The 16,941-nt window shown below is 43.0% G+C and overlaps 2 protein-coding genes and 1 long non-coding RNA gene across 3 annotated transcripts in view; 1 reads left to right on the forward strand and 2 right to left on the reverse strand.

Moving 5' to 3' along the window:
* Positions 1 to 3,794, forward strand: part of LOC120441171 — a 5,521-nt gene extending 1,727 nt beyond the window's left edge. The window contains exons 2-3 of the long non-coding RNA XR_005613844.1: positions 80 to 287; positions 3,408 to 3,794. This is a non-coding gene — a long non-coding RNA (uncharacterized LOC120441171). The remainder of the gene's footprint in view (positions 1 to 79; positions 288 to 3,407) is intronic.
* The window catches only part of LOC116321271 (E3 ubiquitin-protein ligase TRIM39-like), a 6,660-nt gene extending 744 nt beyond the window's left edge, over positions 1 to 5,916 (reverse strand). The window contains exons 1-2 of the mRNA XM_031741060.2: positions 5,726 to 5,916; positions 1 to 1,718 (exon numbers count right to left, since the gene is read on the reverse strand). The exon at positions 1 to 1,718 is cut by the window's left edge and continues 744 nt beyond it. Of these exons, the coding sequence (XP_031596920.2) occupies positions 39 to 1,718; positions 5,726 to 5,836 (1,791 nt within the window). The 5' untranslated portion in view covers positions 5,837 to 5,916 and the 3' untranslated portion in view covers positions 1 to 38. The remainder of the gene's footprint in view (positions 1,719 to 5,725) is intronic.
* A 615-nt stretch (positions 5,917 to 6,531) lies between these two features.
* The window catches only part of LOC116321380 (scavenger receptor cysteine-rich type 1 protein M130-like), a 31,398-nt gene continuing 20,988 nt past the window's right edge, over positions 6,532 to 16,941 (reverse strand). Inside the window, exons 7-8 of the mRNA XM_031741219.2 lie at positions 7,710 to 7,798; positions 6,532 to 7,623 (exon numbers count right to left, since the gene is read on the reverse strand). Coding sequence (XP_031597079.2) covers positions 7,480 to 7,623; positions 7,710 to 7,798 — 233 coding nt within the window. The 3' untranslated portion in view covers positions 6,532 to 7,479. The remainder of the gene's footprint in view (positions 7,624 to 7,709; positions 7,799 to 16,941) is intronic.

Here is a 16,941-nt window from a genome sequence, read left to right on the forward strand (position 1 = left end):
TAAACATGGAGACTGTAGAGTATTTACACTGAATAAGTTCATTTGTTCCCTTCATTGATCAACTCAGTTTGATTAACAGGACAGATGATCAAAGGTGCAGAGTTATTACCACCATCACTCAGACAGGGACAGAAGAATGGGTGGAGTTTGTGATTGAAGGAGCAGCCAGTAAAGGAGTATATAAGAGCTGCAGCACCTACATCATAAAAGGAGACCAGACCCTCCTCATAATCCACAAACACCCCCACCATCTCAGGACCAGACTGAAGACAGAGGGAGACTGAAGGGTCAGTAAGAGCTTTGTATTCATTTCCATTCCTCAATGCTACAGTCCAGAAACCATTCTGAGGAGTCGCTGTGATTTTTCCCTTCCTGTTGATCGAATCTCTGGCCACTCCTAAATCCCATTTTGTCTTTCCTTTAACCTGAACTTCAAAGTAAAATCTGCCTGAAGAGAAACTCTGCTTTCCTAAAACATTAACACAGTAAGAAAATCTCTCTGGGTTGTCTGGAAGATTCTTCTTCACATCACCACAGTGCACTTGTTTTCCATCATCAGACAGGATGAGAACAGGACTTGCTGTATCAGGATCCAGAGTCACATCCACTGCATACTGCTGGACCTTCTTCAGCTCTGTAGCCTCAGACAGCTTCTTCTTCCTGAGTTTCCTGAGTGTCTCCTCCAGCTGATCCACAGCTCTCACCACAGTCCCCTCATATGATGGTGGATGGATGCTGACTTCTGTCCAGTTCTTGGTGGGTGGAGCAGCTTTTAGGGACGAGAAGCTTTGGAGGAAGTGGACAAGGCCTTCAGAGTGTGACAGCTGCTCCACCTCAGAGCTTCTCTTCTTCAGCTCAGAGATTTCCTGTTTCAGATCTTTGATGAGACCTTCAGCCTGTTTCTCTGTAGTTTCCTGTTTGTCTTCAATCTCCTTTATGAGCTCCATCAGGCCTCTATCAACAGACTCCTTCAGAGCAGTGAAGACCTGAGCACCTTCTGCTTTCTGTCTGTCTGCAGCACATTTACTCATCTTCACTGACACTTTGATCTGCTGAATCTTCAGTCGTCTCTTCTGGATCATCTGCTGAATTTCAGCCTCTGTCTTCTCCAGCTCTGCCTTCTTTCCTTCATATTCTTCTCTCAGAGGAATAAATTTGTGGTTCTTGTGGTCTGAAACAGAGCAGAGCATGCAAACACATGTCTGGTCAGTCTTACAGAACAGCTCCAGAGGTTTATCGTGCTTCTTACACATCCTGCCTTCCAGCTTCTCCACTGCCTCAATCAGCTGATGTCTTTTCAGACGTTTCTTTGTCAGATGAGGCTCCAGGTGAGTCTGACAGTAGGACTCCTGACACACCAGGCAGGACTTCAGTGCCTTCAGTCTGGTTCCAGTGCAGATGTCACAGGGAACTTCTCCTGGCTTGGCAGCTTGTTTCTCTGAGCTGCTACTGCTGGCTTTCTGCTGAACTTCACATTTGAACTGAGCGACCATCTCAGAGATGAAGGTGTTGACCCTCAGATGAGGTCTAGTGTTGAAAGACTCATTACACATGGGACACTGACACCTCTGATTTGTGTCCCAGTACTGAGTGATGCAGTTTTTGCAGAAGTTGTGTCCACATGGTGTGCTGACCGGATCAGTGAACACATCCAGACAGATGGAGCACAGAAACTGATCTTCAGATCGTAGACTGCTGGCAGCAGACATGTCTGCACTCTGACGGAGAAAAAAAAAAGAAACACGTTTGTTTTTAAATTCACTAAAAGAAAAGAAAAGAAAAAAGTGTCAGGTTTGTATCCTTTACATGTGTCTGTCAGCAGTTCGAGTTACTATTGGTCTGCTGTGAAGGGATTTATATTCCTGTAAAAAGCAGAGTGATGAGGAATGACCAAAACTGCAAGTGAATATAAAAAGTGTGTAAATCTCCAAAATGACTCCATTTGTTACGGCCCCAACTAGAGCTGGGCGATATATCGAGTTTTTTAAAAATATCGATATATTTTTATACGAGATATAAGATGTGACAATATCCTTTATATCGATATAGTCTATGTTACATAATTATAGTTGCGGAGCCTCAAGTTTGCCTCTCTTTCGTCCACTTTTGTCTTTACGCAACGTTACTCGACCTCGCCTCTCCTTCACTGAACACAACTCCCCCTCCTCCTCCATCGCTTCACCTGCAGGCAGCGACAAGATGGACACGGCAAATCTCCGTTAATGAGTTACTGTGCATCGCCCGTGCGTGGCCTGGGCGGGCGTCAACGTGTTAACGAGCTAACCACGCTAACGAGCTAGCCACGCTAACGCCATGCACGGCCTGAAATCCTTTCATTTTCTCAAAAGTTCACTGCGCGCCTTTTGTATGAATTCTGGTTGTGCTTGATGACCGCAAACCGATTTTATGTGATACACAGTGCTCAGCAATCTGTCAAAAAATGTTTTAGTTCGCCTTTGGTAAGCTACGGAGCTGCACCGCTTGATGGATTGTCGGAGCATTACGGCTACCGAGGAGCCTCGCGGAGTGATACGTACCGTGCTTCAACGTAATATTACCATATTGTGTGTGTATAAGGACCATAAATGGCACCTGTTCAGAGACATGGTTACGAAGCGGATTTCAAACTCCAGGCTGTCAGTCACGCAGTAGAAGTTGGGAACAGAGCAGCTGTGAAATCTCTCTTTGTTATTATGCTCAGCGTCTTTTAGTTTACATTTTGACTGCACAATTGTGAGCTCTTTGTTATGCACAAAACAACATAGTTTTCTTTTATTTATAGAGCATCATTATTTAATAAATGCTCATAATTTATTTTTGAGTAGTTTTTTTCATGTACATCTATGCTGTATGTTAATAAAAGTGCCTGTGTGACATCTGGGACACAGCTTTGACTAAGAACTCTCTTTTTGTTCTTACTTTATGGCTTTAAAAAGATATCGAGATATATATCTTATATCGCCATCCAGCTAAAAAATATCGAGATATGAATTTTGGGTCATATCGCCCAGCTCTAGCCCCAACATGTAGTTACCTTAGGTGACTGGCATATTATCAACTTCTGACAATTCTTGAATAACGTGTAATGTACTTTCTGGTCCCAACAAAACAACCAAATTCGAACCTATGAATTTGTCAGTAGGTCAAAATCTGTTTATTGAGACTGTCTCAGTTGACCAATTCTCCAAAAATAAAAAGTGCAAGAATGTGATGGCATCAGCCACACATGGGTAGAACCAGTCCATTCATTCACTTCATTAGTTTGGTTTGTAGTTATTTCAGTAATATAATTAATAAATGTCTTCACTTAAACCTAACAGTGATATTATGAAGTGCATACATAATAGCATTGTGTGTTTTTTTCTAAAGATGTTTTTTGTTATACTAATTGTGTTTCTTTTTCTTAGAGTTACCTGGTTTGGGGACATGGCTGTTTCCTGTCTGGGTAAAAAGTGTGGCCAAGGACTGAGGACTTTGAAACCACAATGCCTGCTCAGCAGGACCAATCAAGTGCTTGTTGGAAACAGGGATGTTTTAGGTTTAGTTATGTTTTTTTGTGCTTAGGTAGTATTGGTGTTTGGTTTTGTTTCTCCCTATTGCGTTTAAATGGTTTGGCCAAATCACTATAAAAGCTGCCCTCCTGTGTCTTTGTGATTAGGTCAGTTTGTGAGTTAAGTTGTGTCAACTTTGTTTGATTAAGTTTGTGGAAGTTCCTTTTTGTAGAGTTATATTTAGTTGACCTCTTTTATGGGCCCACTAATTATGTTTTGAACTTTTTGGGGGGTGAAAATAAAGAAAACCCATTCTGAAGACATTTTTTCCCGTGTCCTCTATGCCTGTGCTGCTTGGTCCCTCACAAAGAAAAATCTAATTTTGTGCTCCTTGGTGTTTCTGAGAAGAACTGACAACTGATCTGGGACCAAGAGAGCAGTAAGAGATGAATAAACAGTAATAAAAACAGGAAGCGATGAATAAGAGTAGGAAGTGTTGTATAAAAAATGGTAAGAAGAGGAAGCACTTAATCAACAGAAATAAGTACAGGAAGTGATGAATAAACACTTAAAAAGCAGGACGTGATGAATAAACAGTGGGTATTTCCCAATTCATAGGCCGTATCTTTCGGAGGCCGCATTTGAAGGTGATTACGTCAAAGCCAGGCGACGAAGGTTGTCCCAATTTGAAGGCTGCTCCAAATGCGTCTGACAAATGTGTCTTTCAGTTCCCCAGATTTGAAGGATGGGTCGGGTGTATCCTTCGTGCCTCAACCTATCCCTGGGGTTGAAGTTTATTTCTGGGTCACAAAATAAACTTCAAGATATTTTCAGGTGAGAATGTAGCTGTGTAAACTTCAAATATCTGCTTGGTTTATCAATCCATCCATTCGCTTCCGCTTATCCTTTTCAGGGTCGCAGGGGGCGCTGGAGCCTATCCCAGCTGTCATAGGGCGAGAGGCAGGGTACACCCTGGACAGGTCGCCAGTCTGTCACAGGGCTAACACACAGGGACAGACAACCATTCACACTCACATTCACTCGCATATTCACCCCTAGTGGAAACTTGGATTATCCAATTAACCTATCCCCACAAGCTGCATGTCTTTGGACGGTGGGAGGAAGCCGGAGTACCCGGAGGGAACCCACGCAAACACGGGGAGAACATGCAAACTCCACACAGAAAGACCCCGGCCTGATGGTGGAATTGAACTCAGGACCTTCTTGCTGTGCGGCAACAGTGCTAACCACCGTGCCAACGTGCTGCGGTTTATCAAGACATCGCATATTTGCAAAAGTGCTCTGACGTTTTTGGAGACACCTGTTACCCACCAGCTCGATAGCTGACCGGGGGTTCAAGGCTCACCAGAGCCGGCGAGAACAGCAAACTCCTGACACATCATTTTCAGACCTCCCGCGGTCTTTTGCTACTCAGGTTATGATACAGTCACTTAGATAACTTAAAAATGTTTTTGTATTGCTTTTTTCAGTGTTTTATTTGTTCCTGAGTATATCGGTTTGGCTGAGATTAAAGTTATAGTTTTCACACAGCTGAATAAACGTCAGACAGAAAACAGATTAAACAAAAGTGTGAGATGGTCGAGAATTTACTCCAATGTCCTTTTATATTTTAGTGAGCGAGGAGCACATGGCTGAATTTAATAAACTCCACTGAGACAGCTGGTGATGCAAATCTGAAGGCTAGACCGTCCCATTTCACAGCCTCGCACTTCCAGCCTTCTCGGTCTTCGAAGGACCTGGCCCACCTAGACCACGAAGGCCGGGTCCTCCGAAGGATGCAGCCTATGAATTGGGACATAGCTAGTAATAAGAGCAGGAAGTAATGAATAAGAGTAGGAAGTGTTGTATAAACAATGACAAGAAGAAGAAGCATTGAATTAACAGAAATAAAAACAGGGAGTGATAAATAAACAGTAATCAAAACAGGAAGTGATGAATAAACAACAATACGAGCAGGAAGTGACCAATAAAAGTTAATAAGAGCAGGAAGTTTGGAGTTAGTCTGAAATCCAAAGCACAGAGATTGAGTTCACAGTCCTGAGCAGTGCCGCAGTGAGACTGTTTCACACAGCAGCTCGATGTTTCTACATTGAATCTGTTGCTGCATGAACAGATTTTTATGGGACCAATGTGACTGTGATCAGTTAGCATGAAGTGAACAGAGTGAACTGAAGATTTGTGTAGAAACAGTAAATGTGATCAGCTGCACTCACCACTGTTGCTGAGAGAAACCTGATGGACTCCGGTGAATCTTCTTTAGACACTCGACTGCAGCTCTCCTGGTGCTCTCTTACACTTTTACTTTCACTTCTGGAAACTGACATTGAACTTCTCGTCTTTCAGGTGTTGCTCGTCCTCTACCTGCAGCTGTTTGTCTGGTTTTGCTGCCTCTCCCTTTACAGGAATCAGCCAGTTTTGACCTCATCTTTCATCCTGATCTTTGCACAAGTTTAAAAACTGCAATCAACACTTCTTTTTCCTCTTCTCAGTGAGTGTTTTTTTCTTTTTCATTTTCTACTTCAACTATTTTCACTTCATCAACTTCGACATTATTCTTTAACTTCATTTATTTAGACTTAATCGTCCTCAACTTCCTCAAAGTGTCAGGACTTGCAGATTAAAGGACAAAAACACAGGACTTAGTGAAAGACTAAAATAAAGAAAAAGCAATCCTTTTGCTGAGGATGACGTCAGTTGAAAGTACAAAATCCATGAGGTGGAAAAACAGACAGGGAACACACCGGGCAGGTTAACAGATGCTGGCCGTGTAGACCCCCTTCCTGGAATTTGGAGCCAAACTTAGATGTAAAGGGATTTAAAGCCCTGACTGACCCAAGAAAACAAAGACTGTGATGCTTATCAGGGATGGTACAACACATATTCCACAATATAATTCAAAACATCATACTCAATACAAATGATTAGGAAGAATATCAATTTAATAGCAAAATCTACAAAAGTTTAACTTATTCTTCTTAATTCAATTTTTTTTTAGAGTGTTACAAACTATAAACTTTTCCTTCTCTGTGTTATATTTAGAGAACACATCCATTAGTTTATTTGATGGGTGACATACTTTTATAACATACCACTTTACAAAAGATAAATGTTTTTCCAGTTAAAGCAAATATTTATTTTGAAAATGAATCACATGAAGATTTTGTTAAGGATAAAGGAAATAAACAATAACCTTGTGTTCTTCTGTGATGTTAGTGTTGGATGAAGGGAGCAGTATCCTGTCGGCCAAGGATCAAATGCAAACACATGAAACTACAAAATGAAGTGACTGTGAGCTTTTAATGGCTGATGCAAACAGGAAGAGGGGATAATAAAAGCCAGAAGGAGTAATTAAAAAGAAAACACAGCATGAAACATCACAGCAACACTGGTGAGGCTACTTCTTCTAAATACTAAAAACATCTTTCTTACATAAGTGGAAGTAAAAGGATATTGAAACTAGTCTGTGAGCAGTTGACTAACTTTTGCAGACAAGTCTGTGTTTTCCATGCAAACTGCAGCGAGCTCGTCAGCCTGCAGACACCAAAGCGAGGGAGCTTTTCAGTGCAGCACCAATTTCACTAGAAGACTGCCAGTGAAAGAATCCACATTCTTCCATAGTGACCAGAGGTTACCAAGAAGTCGACAGCTGACATCAAGGCCTGTTTGACTGCACTGTAAATGACTGCACTGTGCATTTTCAAAATCTTTTTTACTCAACTTGAAGAAACTCCTCAGCCTAAAAGTGATGCTTTTATATTTGACAGACTCTATGTCGACATGCTGAGTGTCAAGATCCAAGTTGTTTTTTCCACGCTCTTCTTGCTGATGCCTCACCGCCTTCCCTGGTGGGCGCTCTATCTCTACATTTCAGAATTATTAGTGAAGATATTTGTTAGTGAGGTGTGTTTACAGATTTAAGTCTTCAGCAGAAAACTGAGCTGATGGTCGCTCACATCAGCTGATTAATTCATGTGGCTGTAGGATGAGCTCCTTGGAGGTCCTGCTGAACTCTTTTATTTGCAGCCGGCACTCCTTCACCTGCACAAACACCCTGATTAGAGTCAAGCAGCTCAGTGTTCTCCTGTCTGCTGGATTTCTGCCCCCTGTTGGCCTGGAGACACATGACAACAGAGAGATCAGAGTGACAGCATCACAGGCTGAGGGCTTCATTCTCAGACACAAACATGTGTTCAGTACCTGACAGTAGAAATAAAGGGCAGTGATCACCAGCAGCAGAGTCAGCGGTAGGATGAGCATGGTGATGAGAACTGTGAAATCTGTTGGAGCTGATAAAAACACATTCATCTTTGTATTAAAGTGGAAATAGTAGGATAAAAAGGGAGAAAAAAGAACGTAATAGTGTGGTAATTTCTAAGTTATTACCATTCAATTAATGCTGGTAGTTTCTGTGTAATAAGCAGAGCTTATTACAGAGCTGCAAAATGCTAAACTGCCTTTTTTTTTATTAATAACATATTAATAACCTTAAGCAAACTTAAAAAGTGTGTGATTATTAGCTGGAAACACGTGTTAGTTTCTGTGTAATAAAAATAAATGGAAAACCCCCCACAAATAGCCAACAGCAAGTAGGTGGCAGACTGCTCACCCGAATACCTTGGCTGACTGTGACCCACACCCGTTTTCACACCTTGGCTCGTGTGATTAGGTAGAGGATCATTAGGGGGTCCATGTCCCTCTTGGGTACCCTCCCACAGGGCTTAAATCTGTGACACGCACACACACATTTGACCTTAGAACTCAATAAGCTTCTCAGATGAGATGTAAAACGTCTTCAGGAAACTTAAAGAAGTCCAGACGCCTTTATTTCCAAGCTCGTTCCAAGCTTGTTCAATCAGTCAGGGATCCCACCCACAAGCACAGACATACTTTGGATTTAGTTTTATCTTGTGGTCTGCAGCTACTTGATATTTACATTTGCAAGCTCAACTTTTCTGGTCAGATGCCTGTTATAATCCAAATTTCTGCACCATGTCCATGAGTTAAACCTCTTTTACCTGCGTGCAAATTCCGCATCATCACTTCTGCTATTGCTGGACATTTTTCTGCTGTTTATGAGAATATTGGTGCACTTCCCTTGGACAATTACTCCCTTAAGCTCAGTGCTGATCATCTGCTCACTTTGTTCAGCATTTTCTTGATGCTGTTTCTCTTTTTAAAACTAAGTACATTAGACCTAAAACAAATCCCTGGTTAAGCAATATCACTCTCAGAAGGACCTGCAGAAAAGTGGAAGGAAAATGGCAAAAAGATCAAAACTACAAAAACGAAGTATTAAGTATCAGACATCATCTCTAATAACTGTTACAGGCCCCGTGTCCAGTGTTGGGAAGGTTACTTTTAAAATGTATTCCACTACAGATTACAGAATACATGCCCCAAAATGTATTTTGTAACGTATTCTGTTACGTTACTCAAAGAGAGTAACATATTCTGAATACATTGGATCACTTAATTTTTTATCATGCTTTTTACAACTGCATGAATGTACTATTGCTGTGTGATTTATTACTATTACTGAAGGTTACTCGCCATAGCAATACCAACTAGATTTTTAAATCTTAATATAAAATGAGTAACAATAGTGTGGACATTAGGTAAGGCTGCACTTTTTGCAGAGATCACGTATAGAAAACTATTCCGCGCGTATATAAAACAGGTCCGCGGCTCCAAATCGTAGTAAAGGGACCTCTGGTTAATACGTCGGGTTCCGTGTCGGGCTGTAACCGAAAACTAGCTTTACTTTGTTGTCTGGGTCAACTTTGCTAGCGAGAGACAAAGAGAGGCGTTGAAAGGCTGCTCCAACGGAACTTATTGTTTTGGAGGAAAACACGAACACAGTGTACAGTTGAGTCTTAATAGCTTACTTGCAACTGGGCTACACTGCCCATGAGGCTACTTTCTTTAGGGCTATGTCTGTAACACTCTGCCTATTGCCTTCATATTAAATCATTATTTGAAAAATAATTTTAAACAATGTTTCCTCACGTTATTATGCGGGCCGCAAGTAGAGGTGAAATGGGCCGCGACATTGAGACACAGGCGTTAGAGCCTCTTAATGCGTGTTTTGTTTGGGTTTCCACCGGCGTGGAATTACCAAAAACAGAGAGAGCGCAGCCTAACATATGAAACAGGAAAAGACCACCGTGTAATCCCGTTATTTCAACAAAGTAACTGTATTCTCACTACCACCTTTTTAAATGATAACCATAACGGAATACAGTTACTCATATTTTGTATTTTAAATACATAAGGCCGGTACCTGTATTCTGTTACTCCCCAACACTGCCCATGTCTTATTCAACACCATTAATTCTTGTATCAACCCTTCACCCACCACGCACTTACCAGTGTCTCCAGCCACCTGTGGAAGCTTTTTACAGTTTTTTGTTGATAAGGTTGCTACTACCAGGTCTAAATGTGCTTATAAATAAATTGATTGATTGATTGATTGATTGATTGATTGATTGATTGATTGATTGATAATTAGCTAAGACAGCTGGGTCATTTTCTCTAATGGTTACATTTTTATTTGAAAAGAAATGTGAGAAAATAAAAAAAAATGGCCTGTATTTGTATAGCGCTTTACTAGTCCCTAAGGACCCCAAAGTGCTTTACACATCCAGTCATCCACCCATTCACACACTGGTAATGGCAAGCTACATTGTAGCCACAGCCACCCTGGGGTGCACTGACAGAGGCGAGGTTGCCGAACACTGGCGCCACCGGGCCCTCTGACCACCACCAGTAGGCAACGGGTGAAGTGTCTTGCCCAAGGACACAATGACCAAGACTGTCCAAGCCGGGGCTCAAACCGGCAACCTTCCGATTACAAGGCGAACTCCCAACTCTTGAGCCACGATCGCACATAAGGCATTCAAATGAATTAAAACTCTGTCTGGGTCTTTGATTGAATAATAAGCTGGAGTTGAAGGTTGCTACCACACCGCCCGCCTGTGCTATAAGGATTCTGACAATGGTATAACTCCATCAAATCTCTGTACTACTTACTTATGTAACCCGGGTTAAAAAGATGCATAAATAGTAAAAGATAAGTAAAGTCTAAGAATATAAATACCAAATTTGTTCAATTTTCCTGTTTATTAAAAAGATCAAAATTCATGTAAAATTATTAAAAACATGTTTGCATTGTTTAAAATAAGTTGTCTTTCTTTTCTTGTGAATTGCTTGGGACAGTGGTTCCCAAACTTTTTTTGCCAGGCCCCCTTTTTACAAGAAAAATGTTCGCCCCCCCACACACACACACACACACACACACACAAACACATCCTCCAAACACACACACCCATATTTTGTTTACAAACTCCATTGCGGTTTATTTCACACCTCAAACATTTAGTAAACAATTAAGCAAATACAAGTAAACAACAATAAATTACAGGTAGTGATAAAATATACTACTAACTCTTTTACGCTACGTCCACACCTACACCGGTATTTTTTGAAAACTCAGCTGTTTCTATGCGTTTGGGCCTTTCGTCAACACGTAAACGGCGTTATGATTCACCAAAACGGAGATTATTCAAAACTCAAAACCTTTTATGAAATGAGATGTCTGTTTACAGGTAACTTTTGCGCTTACGTGTGGGACGAGGAATACAGAGTTCATCACGCAACGTCAAAAGTATGTGCCTCTTTTCACGTCCACGCTGTGCGCCGTTATTGTTTACATGAGATGAATTGCAGAATGGCAGATAGAGACAAAATACTGTTACTGTTAATCTGACTATCTTCAGGTTTTACATGCTTACATATACACACGCAGTTACTGTCCCTCCATTTAAAAAGGCAGAGGCGTCACAGTGTAATTATTTTACGTGTAGTTGTTTTTTTTCCTGTGTAATAATATTCAACATTGCTATCAATACATTTTTCAAAAAATGCCTCTGTGCAAAATGGGTTTAAACACATAAACAGCTGTGGGATACTGTTTGTCCGTGATTTGAACAGGGGAACAAATTGCGGCAGGATCAGCCTGATATTATTTTCCACAGTATCCCATCCCATATAACTCAACTTATAGTATGTAACTGTAACTGCATATAAGAGCTAACATGTCCAAAATGTCAGGAGTAGTTAGTTATTACAAGAAGTGTTTCTGAACTAAAAATCAAGAATGTGGGATCCTGTTTGTCCGTGATTTGGAGAGCCCAGCACGTGCTCCCGACGCAGGGAAACTAATTTTGCAGGGGAGACCTACCTTGGCACTTGTGCAGGTGAAGCCAAAGGGAAGACATGCTTCACCATATTTTCCTGTCTTTGGCTTGGAAGGAAGTTGGTTTGGAAACATATTTGGCGATGCTTCATCTCCTGCTTTTCCCAAACTTTTATGTGGGAGCCCCGTCAAAAACCTGTCCACAGTGTCCAAGCGCTCTTTTTTTTTTTTCTTTTCATACCGTGCCCCCCCTGCAATGGCTCTGGGGCGGGCCCCACACTTTGGGAACCTCTGGCTTGGGAGAACTGTAATTTCCTACGGGGATATGGTCTGTGAAGGTAACACAGGGTGGAAAGAAAAAAGAGAGCGCAAGGAGAGAGGGTGGTGGTGCGTGAGTTACACGGAGCATCCGGAGAAGTTAGCTTGTTTTTATGTACTAGTAGTAAGTGTGTTTTGACTTTTCGGAAAGATAAGTCACAGTGTCGGTAGGCTAGTGACATGACACGTAAAGTTTTTTCGGCGTTTTGAATAATTAAACGGCGTTTTTTACGCCATTTCTTAACCAAACGGGTTAGAAAAGTGGCGAATTTTGGCACTAATGGCTTGCCATATTCGGCGTGAAGCTGCTGCACTGTGTGTTTTGTTTACTGCGGCCGTGCACGCATTAAGTTAAAGTGAGGCTAACCCAGCCATTCGCTAATAAGGACTACTGTAGACTGCCGTTTCGCTAAAGTTGTGGGACGTAAAAAGCTGCAGAGGATCGTTACCGAACTGGATAGCGACAGACAGACCCCAGATAGTCACTCTGAGTGCCCGCGTCACTCTGAGTACCTCTGGCAACGTGGGAAGCTAAAACAGGTAGCTTGTGGAGCACGTGGAGATCACGGACCTCATCTCATCATCTACTGCATTCAGAGCGGAGTGTTTCTGAACGAGCTGAAGACAACCTGTTGCCTGGATTAATCTGGTGGAAGTTGCAAGTTTCACAAGGTACTGAGTGTATTTATTTATTTTTTGCTCGTTGAGTGAAGAACTTCCGGTTTGGAGGTCGTTTTGGATTTATACTGGAGCAATACAGGCCTGCAACGTAGGATTTATTTCTGCCGGCTTTAGGTTTAGTTTGGGACTATAATTGTTTTATCACTGGTGGTTTACACTGTATATGTGGAGATTCTGTGTACAGCTGGTAAATTGCTGTGTTTTTTGGTTTCCCTGAATACTGAAACCTGCCATTTTATTATTTTGTTGTTTATCATTGTTTGGTAAATTAAAAGAGGGTTGCAATGCTCTACTATACAATGTGTATGACATGATTTACTGCACCGTTAGACACTGTTGTTCATTTTAGTGTGTAGTGCTACTGTTAAGGAATAAGCTTCATTGATCCCAGAAACAAAAGAGAAGTTAATTTAAGAATATCGTACGAGAGTACACTAGGAAAAGAACCCAAAGCCCATTTATTTAATAGTATTGAGTAAATAAGGGCTACATAAAATGGAGGCACTGCTGGGATGTTTTTGGGTCTCATAGAAGTATTAAAGGGGCAACACGCTTAAAAAAAAAAGAAAAAAAAAGTTAAAAGTTAACCTACAGTAGCTAGTTTACATTTCTTAGTATTTTTGGCTATAAAGAGTATGGCAGACCACACTGGGCTTGTTGCAGAGCTGAAGAGGTGGTGTCGGGGTGAAGTTTTGGAGGAAGCTAAAGCACTCTTGGTTCTGGTTCCAGAAGAAGTGGAAATGGCCCAGATAGAAGAAACCTTGGAGACTATTAAGTGTCTAGGGCGAGTCCGGGTTAGAGGGCGCTTGTTCCACACCCCTTTGAGCTGCCTAATGGTTCTCTGCGAGTGCAAAAAAAGCATACCTAAAGATAATGCACCCAAGGAAGTGCTGGACCAGCACAGTGGTGAGAAATGGCCGATAGTGACTTTTAATGAATGTGCAGCTCCTGACGATTTTGCTGTGAAGTTGAAGAGTCTCCTAGACACTGAGGGTAGGACTATTGAAGACATAAAAAGCTTATTTCTCAGCCCTGCTCCTCCGCAGCCCAGCTCTGATCTTTCCGTAAACTCCACTGAGTCTGTCTTGCAAGCGGTTGGTGATTTTTTGGAGAAGGCACGTAAACCACAAGCTGAAGGTGGTTATCGGCGTTTGAGGCTGTTTTCAGGGAACTTGCCAGTTCCCCCTAGTGAAGACCCCTTTGACCATTGGCTTGAGCAGGCATGGCTCATAGTAGAGGAAAGTGACTGCACAGACAAGGAGAAAAGGCGCAGGTTGATAGAAAGTTTAAAGGGGCCAGCATTGGAGATTGCCAAATCGGTTCGGGAGTCAGACCCCGAGGCAGGCCCTGTTGAATATTTGGAGGCGTTGGAAAGCGCATTTGGCAGTGCTGAGTCTGGGGATGATCTCTATTTTGCTTTCCACTTAATGCAGCAACAACCGAGTGAAAAACTGTCTGATTTTCTGAGGCGTCTGGAGAGGGCCCTCAGTAAAGTTGTTCAGAGAGGAGGATTTCCAGCTTCTAGCAAAGACAAGGCTCGCCTAGAACAACTTGTGAGAGGGGCTCTTGCTTCCGATCTCATGCTAATTAATCTGCGCCTGAGAGAAAGAAAGTCCAATCCTCCAACTTTCCTCCAACTCTTAAGTGAGATTCGCACAGAAGAAGAGTATGAGGCATCAAGGAGAAAACTAAATACCTCAGTCCAGCATGTACAGACAAAAGCTTCAGGGACTGGCAATACAGAAATACAAAGTCTCAAAGCTGAGGTTAAAGAGCTTAAGGCCAAGTTAGCCACCTGCATGACTAAGCCTCCTGATGTCAAAGAGAAAGGCTCGTCCTCAGTGCAGTCAAGTGAGCACAGTGACACCAAAGAACTGACTGCTTTGAAAAAACAAGTGAAAAGACTGCAGCAGAAAGTAGCCCAAAGAGATACTGCTCCAGACTCCTCTTTAAAACTGGCTACCGTGGCAGCAGTAGAGGCTAACTCAAAGACAAGGACCCCTTATCAGAACAGAATGCCTTTGGGTGAGCAGTTCTGTTACCGTTGTGGGGAAAATGGACATTTTGTTGCAATGTGTCAAAATCCTGAAAATCAGAGCAAAGTTATACGAAAGCTCATCCAAACTGTCAAGACACTGAAAGAAAGTGCAGGTACTTCAACAAGTAATGCCACTGACACTGACTGCCATGTCAAACAGGGTCTTCTGACTTCTCCCACCCTAGCTGGAATTCCAGAAGGACTGATTGGGCCCCCAAGTATTGTGCCACTTAAAGTGAATGGACAGCCCTGTGATGCCTTATTTGACAGTGGATCACAGGTCACTATAATATTCGAGTCCTGGTACAAAGCCCATCTGCCTTCCATCCCAGTGCATCCGGTCACTGGTCTCAACATTTGGGGTTTAAGTGAGTCCAATGTCGGTTACCCCTACCTTGGCTATGTTGTGGTAGATGTTGAGTGTCCGGCTGAAGTGACTGGCACCAAACACACAGTACCAGTCCTTGCCTTGATCTGTCCAAGCCCAAAAGAAGAGCAGATTCCTGTCATTGTTGGCACTAACACCAGCCATGTCCGCAATTTGGTACAGGAATGCAGAAAAGAGGGGCGTGACATAACCAAGAGCCTGGGCATCCAAATTCACAGGGAGTCGCTACCCACATTCACAGACTCCATCACCCTAGGCTCTCAGGATGACCAGGTTGGCTGTGTGACTTGGCAAGGTTCAGATCCCTTGTCCTTACCCCCTGGAAAAGACTTGCAAATAACCTGCAAAGTTCATTTTCAACAGACAGTTGGCAAAGAGATCTTGATGTTTGACTCTTCTCCCTTAGCTCCTCTGCCGGGTGATGTCCTGCTACAACCCATGGTTGTGCCCGCCAATGCGGTACAAGTTAACAGCTTCAGGATTCTGGTGCAGAAACAGTCCGCCAGGGAAACCATTATCCCTGTTGGAACCGTCATGGGTCACCTTTATCGCACCGAAAGTGTCATCTCCATGCCAAGTAAAAAACCAGAGACGACAGCATTTGACAGCAGCCAGATCGACTTTGGTGACTCTCCTGTGCCTGAAGAGTGGAAGGACCGGCTTAAACAGAAACTAGCGGAACGCTCCCACGTCTTCTCAGTCCATGAATAGGACGTTGGCCTTGCAAAAGAGGTGGAGCACACCATCCGCCTGGCTGACACAAGACCTTTTCGGCAAAGATCACGTCGACTGGCACCTGCAGACATAGAGGATGTAAGAAAACATCTGCAAGAGTTACTCTGTGCCGGCATCATTAAAGAGTCCCGTAGCCCCTATGCCTCGCCGATTGTAATAGTTAGGAAGAAAAATGGAACCATACGGATGTGCATAGACTACAGGCTCCTTAACAGCCGGACCGTGCCAGACCAGTACACGACCCCCTGCATTGACGAAGCACTGGATTCTTTGTCTGGGAGCAAGTGGTTCACAGTGCTGGATCTGCGTAGTGGATACTACCAGATTCCAATGGCAGAGGAAGATAAAGAGAAGACGGCGTTCATCTGCCCCCTAGGCTTCTTCCAATTTGAGAGAATGCCGCAGGGAATAACAGGAGCGCCTGCGACTTTCCAGCGTCTAATGGAAAAAACAGTCGGAGACATGAACCTCCTTCAAGTCCTGGTTTACTTGGACGACCTGATTGTCTTCGGAAAGTTGCTGGAGGAACATGAAGAGCGGCTCATTAAAGTCCTAGATCGTCTTGGAGAAGCAGGACTAAAGATCTCCCTGGACAAATGCCAGTTTTGTCAGCCACAGGTGAAGTACCTTGGGCATATTGTGTCTGCCCAAGGTGTCTCTCCCGATCCGCAGAAGACTGAGGCTGTTACCGCCTGGCCTCAGCCCCACGACCTAAAGTCTCTGAGATCGTTCTTAGGTTTCTGCGGATACTATAGGCGAGTCATTGCTAGAACTGACCAAAGGCTATGCTCCGACACAAAAGAGCAAGAAAAAGAGTCCAGACCTCAACAAGTCCTACTTGAAAGAGTCAGAATCTTTTGGAGATCGGTGGGATGACTCCTGCAGCAAAGCCTTTCAGCAGATCATCCACTGTCTAACCCATGCACCGGTATTAGCCTTCACTGATCCTACCAAGCCCTATGAGCTCCACGTGGATGCAAGCTTCAAAGGACTGGGGGCTGTCCTATACCAGCTACAAGAAGGGGACCTACGGCCAGTTGTATTTGCCAGCAGGAAGTTAAGTCAGGCTGAGAAG

Source organism: Oreochromis aureus, linkage group 7 (genome assembly GCF_013358895.1).
Source record: "Oreochromis aureus strain Israel breed Guangdong linkage group 7, ZZ_aureus, whole genome shotgun sequence".
Taxonomy (NCBI): domain Eukaryota; kingdom Metazoa; phylum Chordata; class Actinopteri; order Cichliformes; family Cichlidae; genus Oreochromis; species Oreochromis aureus.